Source organism: Leopardus geoffroyi, chromosome B1, assembly GCF_018350155.1.
Source record: "Leopardus geoffroyi isolate Oge1 chromosome B1, O.geoffroyi_Oge1_pat1.0, whole genome shotgun sequence".
Taxonomy (NCBI): domain Eukaryota; kingdom Metazoa; phylum Chordata; class Mammalia; order Carnivora; family Felidae; genus Leopardus; species Leopardus geoffroyi.
This window is the reverse complement of record NC_059327.1, coordinates 50,017,975-50,041,934: the sequence shown is the minus strand read 5'-3', so window position 1 is coordinate 50,041,934 and position 23,960 is coordinate 50,017,975. Positions and strand designations below refer to the sequence as shown.

The window sequence follows — 23,960 nt, the reverse complement described above, 5'->3', positions numbered from 1 at the left end:
TATTACCAAGATGATGAAAATGTTCTATATTTTTATTCATCCATTCAACTGATATACATTCGAGTTGTTTCTACTTTTGTCTATTATGAATAATAATGCTGTCATGAACATTAATGTATAAATTTTTGTTTGAATACTTCATTTCAGTTCTTTTGGGTTTATACCTCAGGTGATATTTTGCAAAAAGTCAGCAAATTTACTAAAACATTGAACTGTACACTTAATACAATTGAATTTTATGTTATCTAAATTACATCTCAATAAAATTGTGTTTTTTCCTTTTTTCTATGTTCCCAAGTCTCACTTTTTGGTCACAGAGGCAAATTTAGCACTTCAGTAGGTCAAGCACTTGCATATTACTTGTAGGTAGTATTTGCTGTAAAAAGAGAGCTTTGTAGCCTAGTTATTTGTAACATTTGTGTGTTCTAGAACAGTGCTCCTCAAAGTGTAGTCTGCAGACCAATGCCTATCTATGTGCACTATTACTGTATGAAATTGGTCCATGACTAGGTAATTACAGAAGTTGAGAATACATGTTTAGAAATTTTAATAACAATGTGGGGTGTCCAGGTGGCTCAACCGGTTAAACATCCAACTATTGATTTCAGTTCAGGTCATGATCTCAGGGTCGTGAGACTGAGCCCCACATAGGGCTCCTTGCTGAGTATGGAGCCTGCTTAAGATTCTCTCTCCCACTGGAGTGCCTGGGTGGCTCAGTTGGTTAAGCATCCAACTTCAGCTCAGGTCATGATTTCACAGTTTTTGAGTTCGAGCCCCACATCAGGCTCTGCACACTGAGAGGGCGGAACCTGCTTGGGATTCTTTTTCTCCCTCTCTCTCTGCCCTTCCTCAGTTCATGTTTTCTCTCTCAAAATAAATAAATAAACAAGCAAACAAACATTAAAAAAAAAGATTCTCCCTCTCTCTCTGCCCCTTGCTCCCCTCACTACACACATGTACTCTCTCTAAAAACAAAAAATAAAAAAATAAATTTTAATAACGATTTGACAAAGTAGTATTACTGTATCTGTTGAATCTGATAAAATATTTGGACTTGTATCTTATATTTCTTTGGCTATTTTTTTCCATTTCATTTTTCTAGTCATTCATTTTTATTATATTTTACAGAAGAATCAGTCAGTCTGATTGGAAAATTAAAAAACAATGTGTTGCAGGCCCTTGGAAGGCGCAGTTGTTAAGCATCTGACTTCAGCTCAGGTCATGATCTCACAGTTTGTGAGTTTGAGCCCCATTATTTGGACTCTCCGCTGTGAGCACAGAACCGCTTGGGATCCTCTGTCCCCCTCTCTCACTGCCTCTCTTAGAGGCATTAAAAAACATAAGTTTTCAAATGCTCCGACTACTCTGGTAGTATTATCTATCAATGCCAAATTTTAGGGCCTTCTGCATAATCCAGATTTTAATAAATGTTCATCTATTTTTGCTTTTATAAATATATTTTCAAGTTTATAATTAAAAGATAAAAATTCAAACGATATATAATTAATGTCAATTTTCTTCCCTTTCCCTCAATAAAAAAGTAGGTCTGAATTTGAAGGAAAAATTTAGTCTTTAAAATCAGATAAATTATTGTCCTAAGAAAGATCCTATAAATCAAAACAAGGCAAGCTGATTATATTTTCATTTTAAAATAAAAGTACAAACCAAACCAAACAACATGTTCCTATATTCATTTGGAAATTAATGCAAAAAATTATATTTCAATCAGCATAAACCATTAACTAGACATTATACACATGATGTTCCAAACTGTATCAATAAATTAAATCAGGTAATACAAAGACCAAGCATACATACGTTACTTAGGAGATCTCTAGGAGAGGGGTATAATGTGAAGGTCAACAAATGGTTAGACAACTCAAAACAAAAGCAGAAGAGAAGCTAAGATCCCTCAAAGATGCTGAGTAGCCTATAGACCTCCTATGACATACAGTCAGGTACACAGGCATATAAGAAAATCACTAACTGTATAAATCATTTTTATACTACTTGTATAGGATTGTTTAGATGATGTTTATTATATAATAAATAATGTAAACAAGAGACATAAACTGAATGAATCACTGTTAAAAATCTATAAAAAGGAAGTTATTCAAATTCCCTAAATGTCCATCACAAATTTACAGAATTTGAGCACAATGAATTAGAAAGTTTCAGTTGCCTTTTCTAACATGTAGTACAATAGAGAGAATGTAAAATGATAAGATAGGTGACCTGGGTTCTACCCTGGCAATAAGACTTAAGACAAGAACATTTTCTCCCTTCATTTCCTTATTGGACACAACTGATAAACCAGATTATTTTTGGTCCTTTCCTTTCAAGGATTCTGCATTAAAGCTTGTTGAGAGAAGTACCAACAATGGAAAAATCATCATGACACATATTCAATAAACTGCCTTAAAATATTTACTGTGCCTCTTCTAAACTGAATCCTGCATATATGGTTCATTTGGAAAATAATCTTTCATTTTAAAGAAATTAATTTTTCTGTCTCAAAATTCCCATTTAATTATTTTCCACATAATTGTGATAACATTTAAAATATGTTTGGCTTAAAATTTATTATCTTGATACATCAGGAATTATTAGTTTGATAATCTGTTCAAAACATCCTTTTCAAAAAGTTTTTCCTAAGAATCTCTACTTATACTATTAGGCTTGAAAAGGCAGAGGGGTACGCCCCACATCAGGCTCTGCACGCTGACCATGCACGGAGCCTGCTTGAGATTCTCTCTCTCCCTCTCTTCTCTCTGCCCCTCTCCCACTCACACTCTGTCTCTCTCAAAATAAATAAATAAACTTTTAAACAAAAGGGGAGTGGAAATGGAAATACAAAGTAAAAAAAATGTTCACATGAGTATTTCATACATGTAATATATTTTATAAATGTCATGTAAGACAACTACATAAATACACAAATAAAATAGTTTTCTATGCAATAAATTTTGTTTTCCTAAAAGCTTAAAAGAAATGATTATTTTTAAAAATCTCATTAAGAGTTAACCCAGCCATGATGCTCTAAGTAATCTCTTATCCTTCTCTTACTGTTTCTCTAGATTTAAAAAAAAAAAAAACAAAAACAAAACAAACAAAAAACACCATTAAGAGAAAGTGCAGGGAAAAAGAGGTAATATTTTCCCCCAATAACTACACAAATAGTAATTAACAACTTTAACAATTCTATTCTAATTGAGCTTAATCTTCTAGCTCTGAAAGGGGCAACCATTTAATTCAGGTTCTATTTCCCACTGGATACTAGTTATTAGATAATTCACTGGGTATCTAAAATGCCAGTTTCTGGATTTCTCTGATTAATCTCTGATGAAATTCTAAGTAACACCACTTTATTAGGCAATAAATCAGCTTGCACAAGTTCACGTAGCCAAAATTATGCATATATTATGAAAAATCATATAATCAAAACTAAAAAATGTGCTAGTAATACAACGATTGAAAATGTGTTAGAACCAATTATTTAGTGAAAATTGAGATTCTGACTTTAAGTATTTTAAAGAAGTATAAAAAATGTTTTGGTAAAAAGCAGGAAACTGGCTGATGGGGTTTATTATGCAAAGATCCAGATAAAGGTAATCCAGAAGTACAAGACAATCATGGAACTTAACCTGCTTAAAACAGAGTTGGTAAATAGGATATAGCCAGCTGATAATAGTCTTTGAAGTACACACAAAAATATGCTTCATGAAAGGGATTGGAACCCAGCAAACAATTTATTAATTTTTAGATAGAAATGGCTTCCTGATAATCACAAATACCTAAAATTGCTAAATTCCAAAGCACGTACATCAAGAGTGAAGATCATTATTCTCTTTTGAAGGCCACCACTGGTATTGCCTCTGTCCTTTATCCTCCATGATATCCTCACAAATTCTACCAGTTTGGAGTAAGACAAAACTCAATTGTAATATAACACTGTCTTATGCTTGTACTTTTTTTGTTTGTCTGTGTTTGCTTTCCACGTGTGTATGGTTTGTTTTGGACTTGTTCATTTATTTAAGAAATGGTTTTCAATGAACTTACTTTGAGAACAATTCTTTTTAACAACAAAAATTTCTCAGTTCCTTACTGTTCATGTAGAAGCTCTTAGCCAACCTCCACTTAACCAACCATCACAACCAATCAATGCCATCCAAATTCCCCTTTTAAACCAGATATGGGATGCTAATGGCACCTACCTCATACACTGTTCTTTGTGCCAACCAAGAGTAGGTTGGTTTGTATCCCTCACAGGAATACATCAAGTATTCTTGCAATTGTGGGATTTAATTATCTATCATCTAAAACCAACAAAATAGGAGTATGAAGAATTGTTTCTATGAAAACTAAGTAGAAAAAAATAGATGGAATATTTTGGTATAATAGATGATTTACTTTAAAAAAGAAAATACTGGGGCACCTGGGTGGCTCAGTCAGTTAGGGGTCCAATTTCAGCTCAGGTCATGATCTCACAGTTCATGAGTTTGAGCCCCACACCAGGCTCTGTGCTGACAGCTTAGAGCCTGGAGCCTGCTTCAGATTCTGTGTCTCCCTCTCCGTCTCTGCCCCTCCCCTGCTTGCACACACAATCTCTCTCTCTCTCAAAAATAAATAAAATAAAAAATTCTAAAAAAGAAAATGCTATTGAGTTGCGTGTGGGTGAGACTACCATAAAAAACTTGGGGAAAATAATAAAATATTAAGATTTGATTCACAGATTATAAAGTAAGTGTCTTCAAGGTCTCTCTCCATTTTAAAGAAATCAAAACTTGAAATCGTAAATAATACATTTGGGTATAGTATATGCATGAAAATCTAATGCAGAGTGCCAATCTGTGGATTCATATACCAAGAAAAGAAAGCCCTTAACCTTAGATCAAGGTTTCTTGATCCTGGCACTATGGACATTTTGGACTGGAAAATTCTTTGGAGATTGTGGTGCAATACTGCCCTCTGAATTCAAAGATGTTTAGCAGCATATCCCTAGCCTCTTTACTACCCACAACGGCAACAGCACCCTCACCCAGCTATGACAATCAAAAATGTCTCCAAACATTGCCAAATATCTCTAGGGGGTAAAATTATCCCAACTGAGAACTACTGCCCTGTATCAAACAATTGATGAATACATGTATATGTATATATTTTCATTAAAGTAATTAGTTTTTAATGATTTTTACTATAACCAACTTTTTTGAATAAATGATCAACTACTAATTCAAATTAAGTCCTATAAGATGGCTTTTCTATATACATAACAGGAAGAAAAAAAAAAAACTACCCTTAACTTCACAACGTGGATAAGATAGTAAGTGAATAAGATAGCTTTAATTTATATATGATGATATTCCCATTTCTAGCACAATCTTTCTGAGATCAAAACAGAAGCACAGAGTTACTGAATAGGTCAGGGCAGGAAAAGATGGCAGAAGCAGCAAAGAAACAAAAGAAATTTAAAAAACAACTTCCAGATGGTTGGAAGAGCAGCATAAGGAGAAAGCTTATTATCTTTGACTATACGGTTCTATTGACTGCAACATTTACTGCAGGACCATCCAACACCAGTCAAGAGAGGTTCCTTATGCATAAATTTCAGAAAGCTTAAATGTCTACCATTGTAATAGCAAATTATGTATGATTCACTCATTTTGATGTACAAAAATTTAAGGTGAGTCTTTATGTACTGACACCATCACATATTGTTAAAGAGATGTAAGTTGGATATGATACAATTATTTAAGTTGGTATTTGGAAATACGATTTGTACGTGCAAAGAAAAAGATCTGACAGTAAACCAAATTACTAATAGCATTTATCCCATGCAATCCCTCTTGCATTTTCCATAACTGGCATAACAATATTTCCTTCATACATGCTCTTCTAGAACCTTGCCACTCTTCCTATCAAGATTCTGTGTTCCCTGCTGTTGAACCCAGGCAGGCCAGCAGGACTGCCTCAATAAACAGAATACAGAGGAAGTAACATTGTGTGGTTTCCAAGGCTAAGTCATAAAAAGTGATATGCCTAGCTTTCTTTCTCTCTGCGACACTTGAGTTTGGAGCCCTGAGGTACCATATAGGAAGTCCAACTATCCTGAAGCCACCATACTGGAGAACCACCAGCCTTCAGTTGTTTTGAATTCTCCCAACCTGGGCATCAGACACATGAGTGAGCTAGTTCAGATGACTCCAGGTAAGAAATCCCATGGGGCGCCTGGGTGGCGCAGTCGGTTAAGCATCTGACTTCAGCCAGGTCACGATCTTGCGGTCCGTGAGTTCGAGCCCCGCATCACGCTCTGGGCTGATGGCTCAGAGCCTGGAGCCTGTTTCCGATTCTGTGTCTCCCTCTCTCTCTGCCCCTCCCCTGTTCATGCTCTGTCTCTCTGTCCCAAAAAATAAATAAACGTTGAAAAAAAAAAATTTAAAAAAAAAAAATTAAAAAAAAAAAAAAAAAGAAATCCCAAGTAAGAATCACTTAACTAAACCCCCAGAACCCTGTAAGAGAAAAATAAAATCATTTTGTTGTTTTAAGCTACTGTTTTGAAGAGGTTTGTTATGAGTAATAGAACACTGGGGTAGAATATGTTAGGAAGAGGAGAGGGTAGCTACACTTATTATTTTACAAATACTTCTTCATTGTTTGGATTCTTTTCTATGTAATAACATTATAATTGCAATTCTAAGTCCGTATATCTCCTGCTGTTCCGGCAAAAAGAGGGGAAAACTGAGCTTATCCTCAGGAAAGAGGGAACTTAAAACTCTTACGTATCATCTACACTGACCATTCTTAATCACTGTCATTGATACCAGCATTCTACAGCCAAAAGTATTTGTCAGGAAGCTAAACTCGGCAATCTACCTGGTGTTAATCACTATTTTTGAGGGTAGATCAGAGAAATTACTGAACCAAGAATAACTCAGGTGCAGTATTGAAATCTGTACCTCTGGGTTCAGTCTTCTTTCTGATCTTATCAAATCCAAACTGTGAGCTTCCTAGAGTTTAGGCCTATGTCTTATATATCATATGTAATCAATATTAGATGGATAAGAATAAATGGACTTAGAAAATTAAAGGGGAAGGAAAAAGAATGCAGAGAGGGATAAGTCAATAAGAGACTGAAGGAACTTACACTTCAGCTAGAATCTAATTCATACACAAAATGAAAACTAGAATATTTAAAATGTGATACACATTGTAAGTAAATTCAAATTATATATACTATTAGCTGAGTGCACATGTACAGCTTATATATGGAGTAAATGACTGGGCCAAGTGTGACAGAGTTCATCGGAAAGTACCTCCTCAGAGAGAAAAGGCTTTAAGTGGGCTTTATTAAGAAGGTTTTAACTGGCAAGATAAGGATATACAAGATATTAAGTGGGAGAAAGTAGAAAATACCAAGAAATGAAGGCTGAAAACATATAGCAGGAAGAAAGGTAATTTACTTGAACATAATTGAGAAAAAATCTTTAGGAATAAGAAAACACAATATCAGTAAGGGAGGAAAGAAAATGTTAAAGAACCTTAAAAAAAAAGCATGGGGATTAAAATTGGAATACAACACAATTCAAACTAAGGTACAGCAACTTCTTGAATGACTTGATGAAAAGTGTTTGATGAAAATTATTCTAACAGTACTGTGCACCATGGAATAAAGTAGGGAAGAGGCAGAGAGGCCAGTTTTACTGTTGTAATCATCTCAGCAAGAAGTGATGAGGATGGCAACTATAGATGTAAAAAGATCTAAGAGATGTGATGGTGAAAGAATCAGTGGAACATTGCTGATGAATTAGATGGGAGAGGAGGGAGAGAAGCATGAAAAGGAAAGTACTAAAGGGGTGTTTTAAAGGTTTTAAGTCCAGGAACTCCGAGACCAGAGATAATTTTAAAAAGAAAGTAAAAGGATGATGGAAGAGAGAAGATCTGGATAGAAAGAATTTTAACTAAAAGGAAATAGGCATTTGCATCAAATGCAATTAAAGCCTACAAAAGGTTAACTGAGAAGAAAAACAAATCAACGAACAAAAATAGCTAGAAAAACATTACTTGCAACATATGAGAATTCTAATGATTCAGGAGAGTAAATACCTTAGAAACAGAAGCAGAGGCCAACTAATAGTAAAATGATAAGGTGTGCCTTCGTCTGTGGAACCAGTCTCCTAAGCACTTTACAAATATTGCCTCATATGCCCACAACAATCCTGTGATATGGGTACAATTATTTATCTCCAATTTATAGAAAGAAAAATGGATACATACAGCAAGGTTCATGCAAAGTTACACAGAAAGTTGTGTGGAAGTCAGATTTACACCTAGGTAGTCTCAAGTCCATGTTCTCAATCAGCTCAATATTCTAGGATTAATTAAAAGACTCTGAGAAGAATAATGACATTAAAAAAAAAAAAGAAAAAGAAAAAAAAGGTGAGAAATTACTTTGTGAGGGTAAAGGTTCATGAGATGGTTGATATATCAAAGCAGATATATTGAAAAAAAAAACCTTGCTTAATAGATTTAGAAAACAAGGGTAAGGGAGAACTTATCGACCAAAGGGGGGTGGGAGTAGGGACCAGGGGAAGGATTGCCTTAAGAGTTGGTATATAAAAACATAAAAGTTTAAGGGGCGCCTGGGTGGCTCAGTCAGTTGAGCATCCGACTTCAGCTCAGGTCATGTGGGTTTGAGCCCCATGTCAGGCTCTGTGCTGACAGCTCAGAGCCTGGAGCCTGCTTCAGATTCTGGGTCTCTGTCTCTCTCTCTGCCCTTTACCCACTCACACCGTCTCTCTGTCTCTCTCTCAAAGGTAGACATTAAAAAAATTTTTTTTAAATATATAAAAGTTAAAGAAAATGAATGGATGATATACCATAAAAGACTAGATGATTTGGGGTATAATACTAACCATTAAGTATAACATCTAGAAAAACAGCCACGATTAACCAAAACACACCCCATGGCACAATTTAGTGGCATAAGCAGTTATAGAGGATGGATATGGATATTTAAAATAAGGCAGGCACATGTCAGGGAGGAAACATTTCAAGTTGTATAGACATTTAACATTACTAAGTATTCTACCATAAAACCAAGCACAAGTTCTCAGTAGGTTTTATGTTATGTCTGTGCATTTTCCAAAAGTTCCAAAGGCCATCTTATTAGAATTACCTGGCATTTACGAAGGACACATTCCTGGGCCCAACTAAAATTTTTTAAATCTGGGGGTGGAGCTCAGAAAACAAAAATCTTAATATATTTTCCAGGCAATTATTTTTCAAAAAGTTGAGATGTACTGTCTTCCTGTGTTGTCTAAGTATTAGAACTCTAGGACTCACCAACTGTTTATCTTCGATGGCTTATAAAATCTGACACAGATCTTCTAAATTCTTTCATTGCCTATGCTTGACTTATTCTAAAATCCCAGTCTTGGTTTGGTTAACACAATCAAGACTTTAGCTTTGGAGTTTTTAGCTCTTAAATCCATACCAACTCCAATACTGACACAGGGAGAAGAAAGCTCTAGTTCCTTTGCCTGACATCATGGATCCTCTGTTAAATATAACATATGTTGTTGACTAGACACTGGATTGACCCAGTATGTCAATTCTTACGTTGTCAGATCTGTAGTGAAGAAAATAAAATGCTCACTACTACAGACTCACCATATGAATGCCTATTTATTGCCTTTAGAGTAAGGGGACCCAAATGTTCCATCTTTGTTACTAACTTTTGCTAGAAAGTTTAATGGGTATTAATTTAGCACAAAAGCTTGTCAGGAATGAAAGACGTTTTCATCTTTCATGAAATGAAAATGGTTGTCACCATATAGACCATATCTACAGCAGTGTTCCTGTTTCTGAAAAAGTGAGTTCTTTTAAGATGTCTCTTGACCTCAATGATGGGGCAAATGAAAGCCAACAGGCTGTTTACTTGATAAGAGACAGAACTGAAAAAAGAGCCTCTTTAGTCAACAGGGGACCCACCTTGACAGCAGCAACTAGGATCCTGAAAGAATAGCTTCATGTACTTTCAAACTTTAGCAGATCTGTGATTCAAACTGTTAAGATGGAACAGCCATGTCTAGTGTTACCTCTGGTTCTGTCCTTAATCCTGTCTAGTTCCATAGTTCTACTTTGTCATCTTTCTGGTTTGCCTGAGGTGAAGAACATAAAAAGCTAACACTAAATTACACTGAGACTTTTGCCATTTCCTGCAAATTATTTGATCTTTGAAGAAAAGGATTAAATCCAACTAATCTTTATATCCCACAGAGTACCTAAACATGCGCTGCTATACTTGACATATTTAACTGAGTGCCCTGTTCAACCTCTACAAGAGAATCCTCCTCATGCAGAGCACCAAAAGCATTAGCCTTGTATAAAAAGGTGACTTCCCCTTGTGTCCTATCCCCAAGGTCATGAAATACAAATTGACATCTAACTCATGGTCATGCAATACATTCAGATTTCTCTCTAGCCACTTGAACTAAATAAAAGAAGCACAGTCACCACTAAGAAGTAAGCTTTAGTCAAAAGAAAAGAACAGTTCAAGTCAGCACCACTGGCAAACCAAATCCACCTGTACGTTAAAGTCATGGAGAAACAAACTGTGGAAAAAATACAGCAAGGCAAATAGAAGTGGAAAGGAGAAGTAACAAAAGGTTGATGAAGCAGACATAAAAAGAGAAGGCAAGACAAAAAACCATACATCCATAGAATGAGAGGCAGATAGACTAGCTTCTCAGATTCCTGACAGATCTCCCTTTTGCATAACCCCAAACAGCTGGATCCCTGTAACAACCTCCCTCTGAAGCCAAAAGAATCCCTGATTAAAATACTATTTTTTTTTAGATTATACACCGAGATAAATAAAAAGCTGGCAACAGATAAATCCAAAGAGGAAAAAAAAATTGCACCAGGAAGTGAAATTTCAGGTTAGCCAAAAAGTTTTCTAAATACGAACCTGACTTATGAGAAAGTACCACCAATACTTGCCATGTTCTCGTCAATGAAACAAATTAGAATTTAATTGATGTTTTCAAAAGAAATTATCATTGTGCACAAAAAACTGTCTCAAACTCAGAGGACAAAAAGCCCACAATGATATATCTTTTCTGGTAACATGTTTGAAAATCTTTTGTTAGCCTGTTTAAAGCAGATCTTTGTTATCTGATGTCTATGATAATTAGTAGTATATTAAATTAATAGCCTCATCTTTAAAGACAGGTTTCTTAATTTACACAACTGATAAAGAGAAGGCAAAGGTCAGTCCTGTAACCAGCCTTTAACCTGATAGTCCTTTCTTGTACCTAGACTAACAATAGTATCTGGAACACTTTTTTTCCTCTACAGATCCTTTCTCTGGAAACAATCTTTGAACTGACTTTCTCTGAAGAGCGTTCCCTTAAAACAAATCCAAAATAAAACTACCACATGAGCTCACAATGAATTAATCTGGCAAGTTTGTTTTAACACTGTTAAAGACCAAACTAACATCAGAATAATTATAATTTGGTTATCTTATACAGATTCTAGCATACTTCCAGTCTGGCAAGAAATATATCACTTAAGCCTTGAATTCATTTAAAACTTGCACTTTACCAAAAATGTCAAGGTTACTAACTTTTACTAACAAGTTTAATGGGTATTAATATTATAAATCCTCAATTAAGTAAAGCTTGCCAATTTTTAAATTCTCACAAGAAAGTCTCATTGGAATTTTCCATAAGAAATTTCAAGATGTGCCAAAAGAATTTCTGAACTACTACAAAAGGCAAAAGAGTGAAATTACTGATTCAATAATTGGTTAATTGGTGTCCTTCTCCTTAGTTATATTTGACAAAACAAAATTTATGACTAAGAGGGGACTTACTCAATCTTTATAACAACAGAATAGTTCTTGAATAGTATCTGGTTGTGGTGGTGGTTATAGAATCCACACATAATAAAATGGTATAGAACTATAAACATACACTGTACCCATATCAATTTCCCAATTTTAATACTGCACTAAAGTTACATAAGATGTAACCATTAGGGGAAACTGGGTGAAAGGTATAGGGCCCTTTCTACTATTTTTGCATCGTCCTGTGAATCTACAATTATTTCAAAATGAATAATAATTCAAAATAAATGAATAAGCAAACAACTTATTACTTTAATTAATAACAAAAAATACCATATATATTTTTTTTAATTAACCTAAATAGCCTATTTAGCTGACCAGAAAGTAGAGACCTAATCTTTTATACATACAAACTTACATTGTCAATAACATAGTGAACTCACTTAATTGACATGCTGTCAATTAAGACATTCTATTTCAGAAAATGGAACTTAAAATGGGAAGTAACCAATAACTTGTACTCTTGTAAATAATTCCTTGTTTTAGGGAAGACAAGGTTGGATGATGGCTGTGTTGCATTGAAATAAGAGTAATAGATTTATTTTTAAATTATTATACTTTACTAAAAGAAAAGTACTTTTTTGAAGGCAAAAAACTAAAAAATATTTTTATTTAACCTTTAGACCTACCACCTTTGGAGGAAAATGAAAGTTTATTGGAAAAGAGGATACAGAATTTCAAATAAATAACATCATGCCATCTTTTCAGAGAGGTCTTCCTCAGACAACAGAGTGTACAGCAAATATTCTTGTCCTGAATGGTTCTAAACAGCTACTATGTAAAACTAAACATAGGCTATCTTTGACTCCAGAAAATGGATTTTCAACCAAATAAAGATAATATTCAGAACAGCTACTTTCAAGTTCTCCACGATGAACAATTATGTTCTATGAATGTATATGCCCAGCTAAATGACTGACTGCAAACTACAGTCATAATTTAGCCTCCTACAAAAATTACATTTTATCTGGACTGGTACCTTAGCTATCATCTTGCTGCCTCTATACCACAGTTTTGGGTAACATTTATCCTTGTCTCAATTTGGTAAAAACAGAACATTCTTTCTCCTCCTTGAGAGGAATGAGACACAAATATAAATTGCCATATGTGTATCATCTACCACTTTGGAAAATCAACTGAAGCAGTAGAAATAAACTAGCCACCCAACCTCAAGTATAAATATTAGGACGTAAATAAAACAGATGTTTGTCATAGAAGCTTCCAAATCCCGTAATGCAACTACTCAATTGTCTCTATAGCCATGTTAAAAAAAAAAAAAAAAACAAAAAAACAAAACTGAAATAGAGTAAGAATTTGGATATGTGGGGAAAAAGGGAAAGAAACTATACAGATTTAAAGGGCTTTCATGAAGTTAGGTAAGAAGATGAATAGGTTGGATTAGCAAGGGGGAAACTATGTTAGAAACATAAAAATGTATTAACAAGGCAAAAAAAATAAACTTTAAATTGTCTGAATTAGGCAATAATCTAATACTGCCTTTTATTTAGAGAGGAAAAAACAGAAGCCAAAGCAACAGAATATACTATCATTCTTTATACAGCAATAGGTTTTAAAGTTCACAATTAATTCCTTACTTTTGAAGACATTACTAACAATTGCAACCCTTACAGACTAATAATGTACCCCACCCTCCTTATCTATGCTAAAGAGTGCCTGTTTGGCCTACCAGTAGTTTGGCATGGCAAAGGCATAGGGTCTGGAGTTGATAATGATAAAATACAAGGCAGGAACCAGAACACAAAATACATGGAATAACATGATAATAATAATAGTTAACATTTATGATATGCCTGAAGTATTCTAGGGACTTAACAGCATTCTAAGGGCTCATGATAATCCTATAAAGTGAGGACTGTTTATCCCCATTCTACACATGAGGAAAATGAGGAACAGACAGATTAAATGACTTACCCAAAGTCACATAGCCAGTAATTAGCAAAGCCAGGACTGGGACACAGGTGAATGACAGTTTAGATTTATTTGAAAGGCTGGGGAGCCACTGAAGGATTACAGGCAAAGTTACGGCTAACAATCAAATTCACATTTTGTTTTAGCAAGATCACTCAGTAGGAGTGAAAAATGACTAAGAAAAAATAGTGAAAGTAGTAAGATTAGTTAAGAGACTGATGTGGCAAGACAGAAATGATAAAGGCCTGAATTGAGGGAATAGCATATAATGAAAAGTGAACTGATAGATACAAAGGATATAAAATCAACTTGATTCTATGATTGGATGTGGAGAATCAGAATAACTCAAGTCTTGACTGACTAGGCCCCACCCTACAGCTTCACATTTTAATCACACCACTACTTTATCAAAATCTTAAAGCAAATAAATTTAGTCTCGGGTCATCTTCATTTCAGCAATAGCCACAGCATTTGACTTTCCCCTTTCTGAAAACTGTAACTATATACATTAAAATGACTGCCCCTTGGCAACACCACACTAATTGTTTAATATGTATGCAGTAAAGAGAGCTATTAAATGTTTTTGATAAACCACACACAGACTATCACTGAACATAAAATACAGAGAAGCTACTGAGAATATCTGCAATTTAGTAAACATTCTTATCTAACTGGCAATCTAAGTTGTAAAAAAAACCTAAATGCCCTCTGAATAAATTAGATTCATCTGATCATTTATAAGGAAGGGTCTATAGACACCTATTGTAAGATTCAAAGAAAGTAAAATAACTCATAACTTCGAAGCTAAATATAGTTTTTTCTCCTTTGAAAAATGAAAAAGGAAAAATAAAAACTGCTATCCTTACTTATACCCCAAGTCAAGGATCTGTAAAGTACTGCATCAGAATTATAATAACTACTGGAAAAACTTACTGTAAGTTCAACCTTATTACCATTGTAAGGGTAAAACTATGCTAGAGCCAAAGACTTCCAGTAACTAAATGCTCTTGGAAAATGTCCAAGACATGTTATAGTAAATTTCCAACTTGTTTCATCTAAGATCAAGAAAAGCAAGTTATCTAAAGCACTGGATTAAGTTTAAACAGTCTCTAACTAGAAGTTATACCTCAAATAATCAGAAAAATCTTTAGTTATGTTGGGCCCTAAGACCTGTAAGGGTCAGGTGGGAAGACAGCTGCACGTAGGAATCTAAGTCACCTACTAATTAATACTATTTTGAGAAAAATTTCAATACCAATAGCTTCCATTTTGAGAGAAACAGATTTTGGCAGAATCTGTTAAAATAATGCTTTATAATGATGCTGAAAATCTCCATAGTTCCTATCATGTGGACAGCATATGGTGGTAGTCACTCCGGTTTCTAGTTTGAGCCACTGTTTAGCCTCCTGTTATCTATGGTTCAGATTCCTTTTTTACAGGCTGTATGTCTCACAAATATACACCAATTTCATATATAAACAAACATAATGGTGCTTTATGTGAGTGCATATGTAAATATAGCTATATGACACTCTAGACAAGCTGTGATTTCCACTCATAACAATTTTTTTTTATAAATTAAAGTTCTACTAAATTGAGAAGCAAAACCCAGCAGTTAAAGAGAAAAATCCAGCCAAAAAGCAAAGGGAGCTACAAAATTAACTCTGGAAGCCAAAAAAACTAAATAAAGCAGGTTCTCAAAACAAACAAATTCAACACATTTTCACTGAGCACTTTCTAGTTTACCTATAAATGTTCACATTTTTAAAAGGCTGAGTGGTACACCAACTTTCATTTATGAAAAATGACACCCTAGGGTAAATTTCTAATTTCCAAGAGAAATACTTCAAGTTTAAAGATCTGCAGACAAAAATAATAGATGCAAGAGCTGCAAAGAAATGAACCAAAAAAGCAAACACGGTTTTACAAGAAACACGGAAGCTGTCTGCAACATTTAAAAGTGGATGGACTGAAAATAACATACAAAAGACCCCAAATGAACAAACTTAGTATAAGTATCCCCAATGTGTTCAACATCTACTGAAGCAATGCCATTTCAACACGTTCCACAAAAACAGCCATAAACTGGTTACCTCTATTTTTTAAAAATGATTAACTTATGAGATTTGTTGCAATATATTTTATAATTTACCAATACTATTAGTGATGCTTCAACTATGGATTTGTGCTAAGAAGAGTGAAATCTGTTCATACACCAGTGAAAATGAAGCCTCACCAAAGACATTCAACATAAAGCTGACCCCTAAAGGCTCCCTGATGCACATTTGCAACCACAGTATTCATGATATGCAATACACTAAACTAGCAACAGATTGGTTAAAAACAGTTTGGATTCTCAACTTCCCATAATACAGGCAACATTTTTAGAAGCAATCATATTCAAATAAATGTGTCTTTCACAGTTACGGGATGAAATTTTAAGCTGGACAGGCACCAATGCCCTGATTTTCTACTTTTTTCATAAACCATATGACTTCCACACGCTGACAGTGTTTTATGTTTTAACCTGCAGTAAAGGCTTTACATCATTTTAATGCTCAGTGCTTAAAATGCAACAGAATCACCTCCACTAAATGCAAGGAATAAGTTTGGTTTACCTTTAGTGATTTCAACCAGACTACTAGTCAGAAAAAGTTTAATGAAAGCTTTTCCAGTAAGTAACTTTGCATTTCCACGGAAGAAAACAAAAAGGAAATCTGAGGTAGGGAAGGTGGAAGATAATATTTTACCAACTCTTAAACATTTGAGTTTTTTATTTCTAAAATAAGTACTGAACATCTAAAAACTACATCTAAAAGGATATCTTTCAGCAAATGTATACTCTATTATATAATTATACAGGATTTTCCTCCAGTTTTGGCAAAGTAGTATTTCAGGTTAAGATAGAAGATTAAAACAAAAAATTGTGGAAATCCTAGTCTGTAACAAATCAAACGTTCAGCCTTGTATCAACATAGCCTAAATTTGAGATTTAAAAAACACAAGTTTTTTTGCTATTCAGGTCAATCTAAATATACATACTACCTCATATTTATAGTCAGCTTATTTGTGTGAATGATCAACTGCAGAAATTTCAAATCTAAGGTTATAAGACATACCATAAAACCACATATTATATCTATGTGACTTTTCAGTTTTTATGGAATCTGAGGTCCTTTACTCTTAGGTTCAAGAATTGATCAATTTGGAGCCAAATATGTAAATGCTTTGAAGTCTCAACAGTTAAAAGAGCAATTATGCCAATTCCTTTAGTCATGTAAAGGTCCATTACACACACACACACACACACACACACACACACACACACACACAACTGTCATGGAAGGGTTAGCGAAAATTTTCAATTTTGGACTGAAAAAACTACAAAATATACGGTCTTAAATTCTCCTGGTGTAATGTTATTAAATATTAAAGACTGTGAGAAAAAAAGATGTTGCAATCCTCTTGCCTTTATAACTCTACTTTAAACTTGAGAAAAAAAATCAGAATTCAAATATTCCAATTCACCTAGCTCTAACAACTTAGTTGTGCAATTTTAAAATCAGTTTAATGCAAAGCACTTCAATCCTGATGTGACAATTACCTGTGGCATAAATGCAAAATAAAAACAAATGCAAGTCCTCTTCATCTAATGATGCATTTTATAGCAAAACCACAAAAAGCACAATCATATTAGCACAAACTAAATAAACAGGCATCATGTCCATCCAGGAAAAGAAATGTAGCATGCCAAGAAAGAAAGAAAGGACTGAAACAACGAAGAAGGGAAGGAAGAAGGGAAGGGAAGACAGAGGTTTCTATACCTGAAGGATCCGAGAGAAATGAACTAGTCACATCATTCTATCCTATTAGATACATCAGGGTTTCTTAAAGCTTCAGGGTAAAAAGCAGCAATCACTTTACACCATTCAACTTTACACAGTATAGTATCTTTCATGTCAACTGCCTTCCATCCTTCACTCACCCAATGCTTCCTCACTCTTCCATACGAGCTTTCAGACAAATCCGAAACAGAACAGGGTGGGGTAGACGAAAAATACAAGCAGCGCTTTTCTGCTATTCCCCCCGCCCCCAAATAATTTCCAACAGTTTTCCTACTACGAAAATAAGTCTCCCTATCTTAAGATACACAACAGTCATTCTATGTCCTTAGTAGACACACAGAGACGCATACACATGTCAGCACTCCAGACCCCCATAGCACGCCCCCGAACCTTAAGTAATGTTTATTTCATTTAACGTGAAGACGACAAGATACATCTACCTACTGTTTCGGGGTGAGGGTGGGTGGAGGACTCCTTTCAAAGTAGCCCCAATAGTGTAACCAAAACACGGTTCCGGAATAAAATATTAAGAACACTTTTCCTTTCCCACCTATCTATGGACTTAAGGATGCAAAAATCCATCTCCAAACCACCTCATTTCTAAAATTCTTCAGCCCGGAGTTTGGGGTGGAGATTTGTCCAGGGGAGGGGGCGGAGGCAGGGAGAAGTGTGAGCCGGCAATGGGACACAAACGAGTTGCTAACCCCAGCTACCCCGCACCACGTCGCCAGCCCAGAGGTCCAGGACTCGGGACCTCACGCACGCTTCTCTGCCCAGGCCCAGTTAAAAGCTATGACTCCAGCTCTCTAACTTCGTATCTACAGACATTTATTCGTTACTAACACATCACACAAGTACACGTCACACAGTTTAAAACACACTTATAAACCCCAAACAAATCCACACACCTCAAATTCACCTCGCAGTTTCCCAAACTCCAAACAGGAGACCCCACCTCCAGGATTCAAACCTTCCGCCCACACTGGAGGAAACCAGGAGAAAAGAGTTGGGGAGCAGCCGACGCCTTTCAATTATCGCCCCCCACAAACTGCCCCACCCCACACCCTGCGTTCGGGTTACCCACTCGGAAGCCCCGTTTCCTCCCTCTTCTCAATCGGGCCGCTTAAGAGACCCATCCCCAGCCCACTCACTTTCTCCCCAAAACCCCTCAAAAAAACAAAAAAAGTGAAGAGAAAGAAGTGAGGAAAGAGACTTGAGGTAGTCCGGCTTCAAAACCGCTCGACTCACCTCAGAATCCTTGCTGAGTTCTCTCCGCCCGGCACAGCCCCCTCCCCAACGTCCCAGTACGAAAGGCTGAGGCAGGGAGGAGGGGAAAGCGGGAGGGGGAGGGGTGTCTTCCGCGTGGGGCGCCAGTCGGGAGGGGACTGGGGAGGGATTGAGGCCGGCACAGGAAGAGGAGAAGGGGGAGGGGAGGCCCCTATCTCCCAGTCTCCCCCTGAAAACCTCCCTTGTCTCAATCACATCAGACTGACTGTCTTTGTCTGGCTGACAACCGCCATATTGATATCAACAGCCCCGCTCCCACCTGCTGCAGCCAGGCGGCCCTGGGAGTTGTAGTTCCTGCCTCCCTTGAGTAAAAGCTCGGAACTTGGCATCCAGAGGCCCCAGGGAACTACAAATCCCGGCAAGTCCCGCGCCCATCTGCCTTCCCACAGGGAGGAGGGGAAAGGGGCGGCCAGAGCCATAGGGACTACACATCCCAGAATACCATGGGTCCCAGGCCGGGCTAGGGGGCATGATATCATGCTGGGGTGCAGAGGGAGGATGAATTGGCGGCGGGGATGAATTTGAGCTGACCGAGGGAGGTGTTGGAGAGGAATGGGACGAAAAAGAAAGATGACCACAGTTCCCATGATGCACGGAGAGAGGACTACATTTCCCATCATGCCCCAGGAAGGGGGCGTAGAGAAAAAGGACTGCATGTCCCGCGATGCTCTCGGCGGGCTAGTGGCAGAGATTGAACCGGAAGACGCTTTCTGCGTTTGAGAAGTGGACTGTCTGGTACTGAGCAACCAAAAGTCCAATATGAAACTGGTGAGTCTCCGCTCCTAGGTCAGAGGGCAAAGGTGATGCCATATCCTTTTGGACTTCGTCGTTTCCACTTTGGGAAGGGAAGTAGACAGTGGGGTGGACCAAGGAAAACTGCTGTGTTGAGGTTTGAATCTTATTCCCCCCACTCTTCAACCCCAGCTACCCGGAGATCGTATCCATCCATTGGCGGGTCCCTTTGGTTAAAGACGTTCACTCTGTCGCATTTCTTCTCCTACAAACTAAAGTTGGGCTTTACGAACCAGGGTGGTTTTCTCAGCTGCCACGTGAGTGTTGTAATAGGTTAACTTCTTTCATGCTTCTTACACTAGATTAGCGTTTTTCCCACCGTTCACGTGGCTTTGGTTAGATATGAGTAGAGTAGAAAATACTGAACAGAGGGTAATCACTTATTAAATTTTGTGTTATAGACTTTTAACTGCCCTAGGAATTCAGAGAGGGAAAAAGTCAGGGTGTGATCTTGAAAGATTTGAGTCTTAAATCCTGTAACAGTGGACTGAGAGGAAGTATTAAGGCATTCCAACCTAGGGACTGCATGAGCCAAGGTTAGAGGGAACATGCCGGTATATCTGGAGAAGTCTTTGTTTCACAAAACCCAAATACTTGGCATACAGAAAAGCTTCCAAGACCTTTATTTTGGGCCATTTTACTCGTATTGTGTAATCTACCTAGTTTATTCTACCTGTATGGAATTAATAGCATAATTCGGTGTGAGATACTGTTTCTCAACCTTTTAAAATTCCTGTTCCTGCAGCCAAGTATTGTCAAGCTTTACTTTCTGTGATTTTTATACAAAAACAAAAGGTTTGTTTTCCTATTTGAACATACTTTCCAAAGCATGTGTGCCCGTATGCGCACACCCACGCACACATACTATAGACATATACTCTGTGAAGTGTCAGTTGTTTTCTGAAAAGAAGTCACAGAAAGTATTAAAGTAGATTTAACTTCAAAACTGCGTCCATTTCAAGCTGTTTATGTAGGGAGAAGGGTACAGATCAGTAAATCTTGACTGTTAATTTGTTCCTGGGTCAGCGTGTAAAACACATAAGAATGCAGAATTGAAGGTCACTGCCTTGCCCTAAAGAAGTATGTAATTTAATGAAGAAGACAGAAAAGAGGCAAAATTATAATGCATTATGATCATGGTAAAAGAAGAGCGTGTTCAGGGTTTGGGGAATTGAAAGGATAATGGGGTGGGAGAGAGGAGGGAGATAGACAAGACTCAAACTGATAGGAAAAATGAGTAGGCCTTCCATGAAGAGGGCTCTGGTTACAGGTGCAAAGAAATTGCACTTAAGTGGTTGGAACACAGACCATGTTCCTCAATAAAGGATAAATCACATTTGGTGTGCTTACTGAGAAGGCATGCAAATGTGAAACAATTTTTTCCATAAAAACTCATTTGAGTATCGGAGAGCCAAGTTTACATAAACTTTGGTTTGCTCGTAATATCCTCCTGCTTAATTTATTTACAAATATGAAAACATGGGAAAAAAGTAACTTATTTTTTCCTTTAAGAACCAAAATACGCCTGGGGCAAAAATAAATAAAGATTAAAAATTTTTTTAATGTTTTTTAATGTAATTTTTTAATCTTTGAGAGAGACAGAGTGCGAGCAGGGAAGGGCCAGAGGAAGAGGGAGACACAGAATCCCAAGCAGGCTCCAGGCTCCAGACTCTGAGCTGTCAGCACAGAGCCAGACTCGGGGCTCTAACTCGCGAACCGCTAGATCATGACCCGAACCGAAGTCGGATGCCCAACCCACTAAGCCACCCAGGCGCCCCTAAAAAAATTTTTTTTGTTAAGAACAAAAATGTGGGGTGCCTCAAAGGAAGAGAAAGTGTTCTATCTATAGTCCCTCCCGCTTTACTTTCAATCCATGTGTTACATATTAAAACTCATTTGGTGGTTAGATGATCTTTAATGTGGAATTACTGTCAACATAGCAAAGTGGTTTCAAAACCATTGACACTCACTAAGACTTCTTTTGTGGGTCATGCCTCCCATAAAGTTGAAATAAATCATCTGATGGCCTAAAATTTTTAACTTTGTGCACTGCTTCAGGAATAATGTGGTAATAAGTCATGTTTTACATTTATATCATGAAACACAGAAATATATTTTATTGAGCACATCCATGTTTTTGAGATTATGACTTCCCAAAATACCCTCCCCATGCACAATCTGACCATATCTTGTTGATTCTCCGTCTGTTCTTGAACAAGTCTGTTTCTCTCCAGTCCCACTAATACTTTTGTACTGGCTCTTTTCACTTGACACTTGGAATTCAACAATACCTTCTATCTGATCTCCCTGCATTCAATCTTTATTTTTCTTTTATCTTCTTCAAATGTTTATTTTTGAGAGAGAGAGAGAGAGAGACAGAGACAGAGAGACAGAGAATCCCAAGCAGGCTCCACACTGTCAGCGCAGTGGCTGACACTCGAACCCACAAACCCTGAGATCATGACCTGAGCTGAAATCAAGAGTTGGACGCTTAACCAATTGAGCCACCCACGTGCCCAGTCCCTGCATTCAATCTTAACTCCATCCAGTCTGTTCTTTACTCTGCATCCCAGAAGTTATTTTAAATTGCAGAGTTCCATGGGGCGCCTGGGTGGCTCAGTCAGTTGGGCATCCGACTTCAGCTCAGGTCATGATCTCGCGGTCCGTGAGTTCGAGCCCCGCGTCGGGCTCTGGGCTGATGGCTCAGAGCCTGGAGCCTGCTTCCGATTCTGTGTCTCCCTCTCTCTCTGCCCCTCCCCCGTTCATGCTCTGTGTCTCTCTGTCTCAAAAATAAATAAACGTTAAAAATTTTTTTTTTTTTTTAAATTGCAGAGTTCCATGCAACCCCTCAGTAGCTTCCTTTGCCCTTAGGATAAGGTCTTATAATTCTTAATTTGGCTTACTTGGTCCTGCAAAATATGACCCTGCCTACCTTTTCAGGCTTCTGTCTAGCCCTCATCTCCCTTGCTGTCCGGTTTCAATTGTATTGCACATCTTCCAGGTCCTTCAGCTCACCATTGTCTCTGGGACTTTAAATGTGTTGCATCACCTACAAGACTTTTTTGCTTGCCCACTTTCTTCATATAGGTCAGGTCTTGGTTGAGCACTTCTTCAAGGATTCCTTGAATTGGGCACCCCTGTTATATCCTTCCATGGCACATGTTCTTTTTGTGGCAGTTGTTGGTTTTATGTCTGTCCTCCCTCATATATTCCCATGGCCTGACACATAGTATGATGCCACTGAATAGTAGTTGAATAATTTCTGAAAGATTGTCAAGATCTGTGACTGTTGATAAGAAAAGATTAAGGAGTGTTTAAGCAGCAATTTGCTGTGTGCTGGGCACTTGCTATTTGGTGTCCCACTTACTCCTTTGATCTAGGTGATAGTATTCCCATTTTACAGATAAAAAGTCTGAGCCTCAGGGAAGTGAAGTGGCTCAAAGTTACACAGATGAAAAAGTGGTAGAACCAAGATTCCTTCCTCAAGAGTCTGTTGTCTAATGAAAGCAGGGATTCCAGCACCTTTCACAATGCGTGGCATATGTTAGGTGATCTCTTGATAAAAGGAAGCCAGAGTGCGTTTTAAGCTTACTTATTTTGAGAGAGCACGCGAGCAAGTGATAGGAAGAGAGAGAATCCCTGCACTAACAGCACAGAGCCTGACTTGGGGCTCAATCTTAACAGCTGTGAGATCATGACCTGAGCCAAAATCAAGAGTCTGATGCTTAACGTACTGAGCCACCCAGGTGCCCCTGAAGGCTGTTTTTAAAATTAGCTTTAGGGCCGCCTGGGTGGCGCAGTCGGTTAAGCGTCCGACTTCAGCCAGGTCACGATCTCGTGGTCCGTGAGTTCGAGCCCCGCGTCGGGCTCTGGGCTGATGGCTCAGAGCCTGGAGCCTGTTTCCGATTCTGTGTCTCCCTCTCTCTCTGCCCCTCCCCCGTTCATGCTCTGTCTCTCTCTGTCCCCAAAATAAATAAACGTTGAAAAAAAAAATTTTTTTTTTTAAAAATTAGCTTTAAATGTGATTAAGTTAAGATCTTTGAAAAAGATTACGGGTAAAGAAATCAGAGTTGGGAAACTTCCTTAATAATATAAAGGGCTCCATATCAGATCATTACCAATGAGGTTGCATGCTCAGGTTAGTTTTTATACTGCTTAGTTTAGCCTCTGTAATACCATTTATAGTTCTCTTAACT

General features: G+C 37.2%; 2 protein-coding genes across 13 annotated transcripts in view; one reads left to right on the top strand and one right to left on the bottom strand.

Moving 5' to 3' along the window:
- The window catches only part of HMBOX1 (homeobox containing 1), a 206,234-nt gene extending 186,997 nt beyond the window's left edge, over positions 1–19,237 (bottom strand). For 8 of the 11 annotated variants that reach the window (XM_045461786.1, XM_045461713.1, XM_045461761.1 and 5 more), the window contains exon 1: positions 18,934–19,237. The gene's annotated coding sequence lies outside the window, so the exon portion shown is untranslated. The remainder of the gene's footprint in view (positions 1–18,933) is intronic. The other 3 variants (XM_045461720.1, XM_045461769.1, XM_045461739.1) reach the window with 1 other exon arrangement.
- A 257-nt stretch (positions 19,238–19,494) lies between these two features.
- The window catches only part of INTS9 (integrator complex subunit 9), a 101,166-nt gene continuing 96,700 nt past the window's right edge, over positions 19,495–23,960 (top strand). The window contains exon 1 of one of the 2 annotated variants that reach the window (XM_045461698.1): positions 19,495–19,740. In XM_045461698.1, the coding sequence (XP_045317654.1) occupies positions 19,732–19,740 (9 nt within the window). In that variant the 5' untranslated portion in view covers positions 19,495–19,731. The remainder of the gene's footprint in view (positions 19,741–23,960) is intronic. The other variant, XM_045461687.1, reaches the window with a different exon arrangement.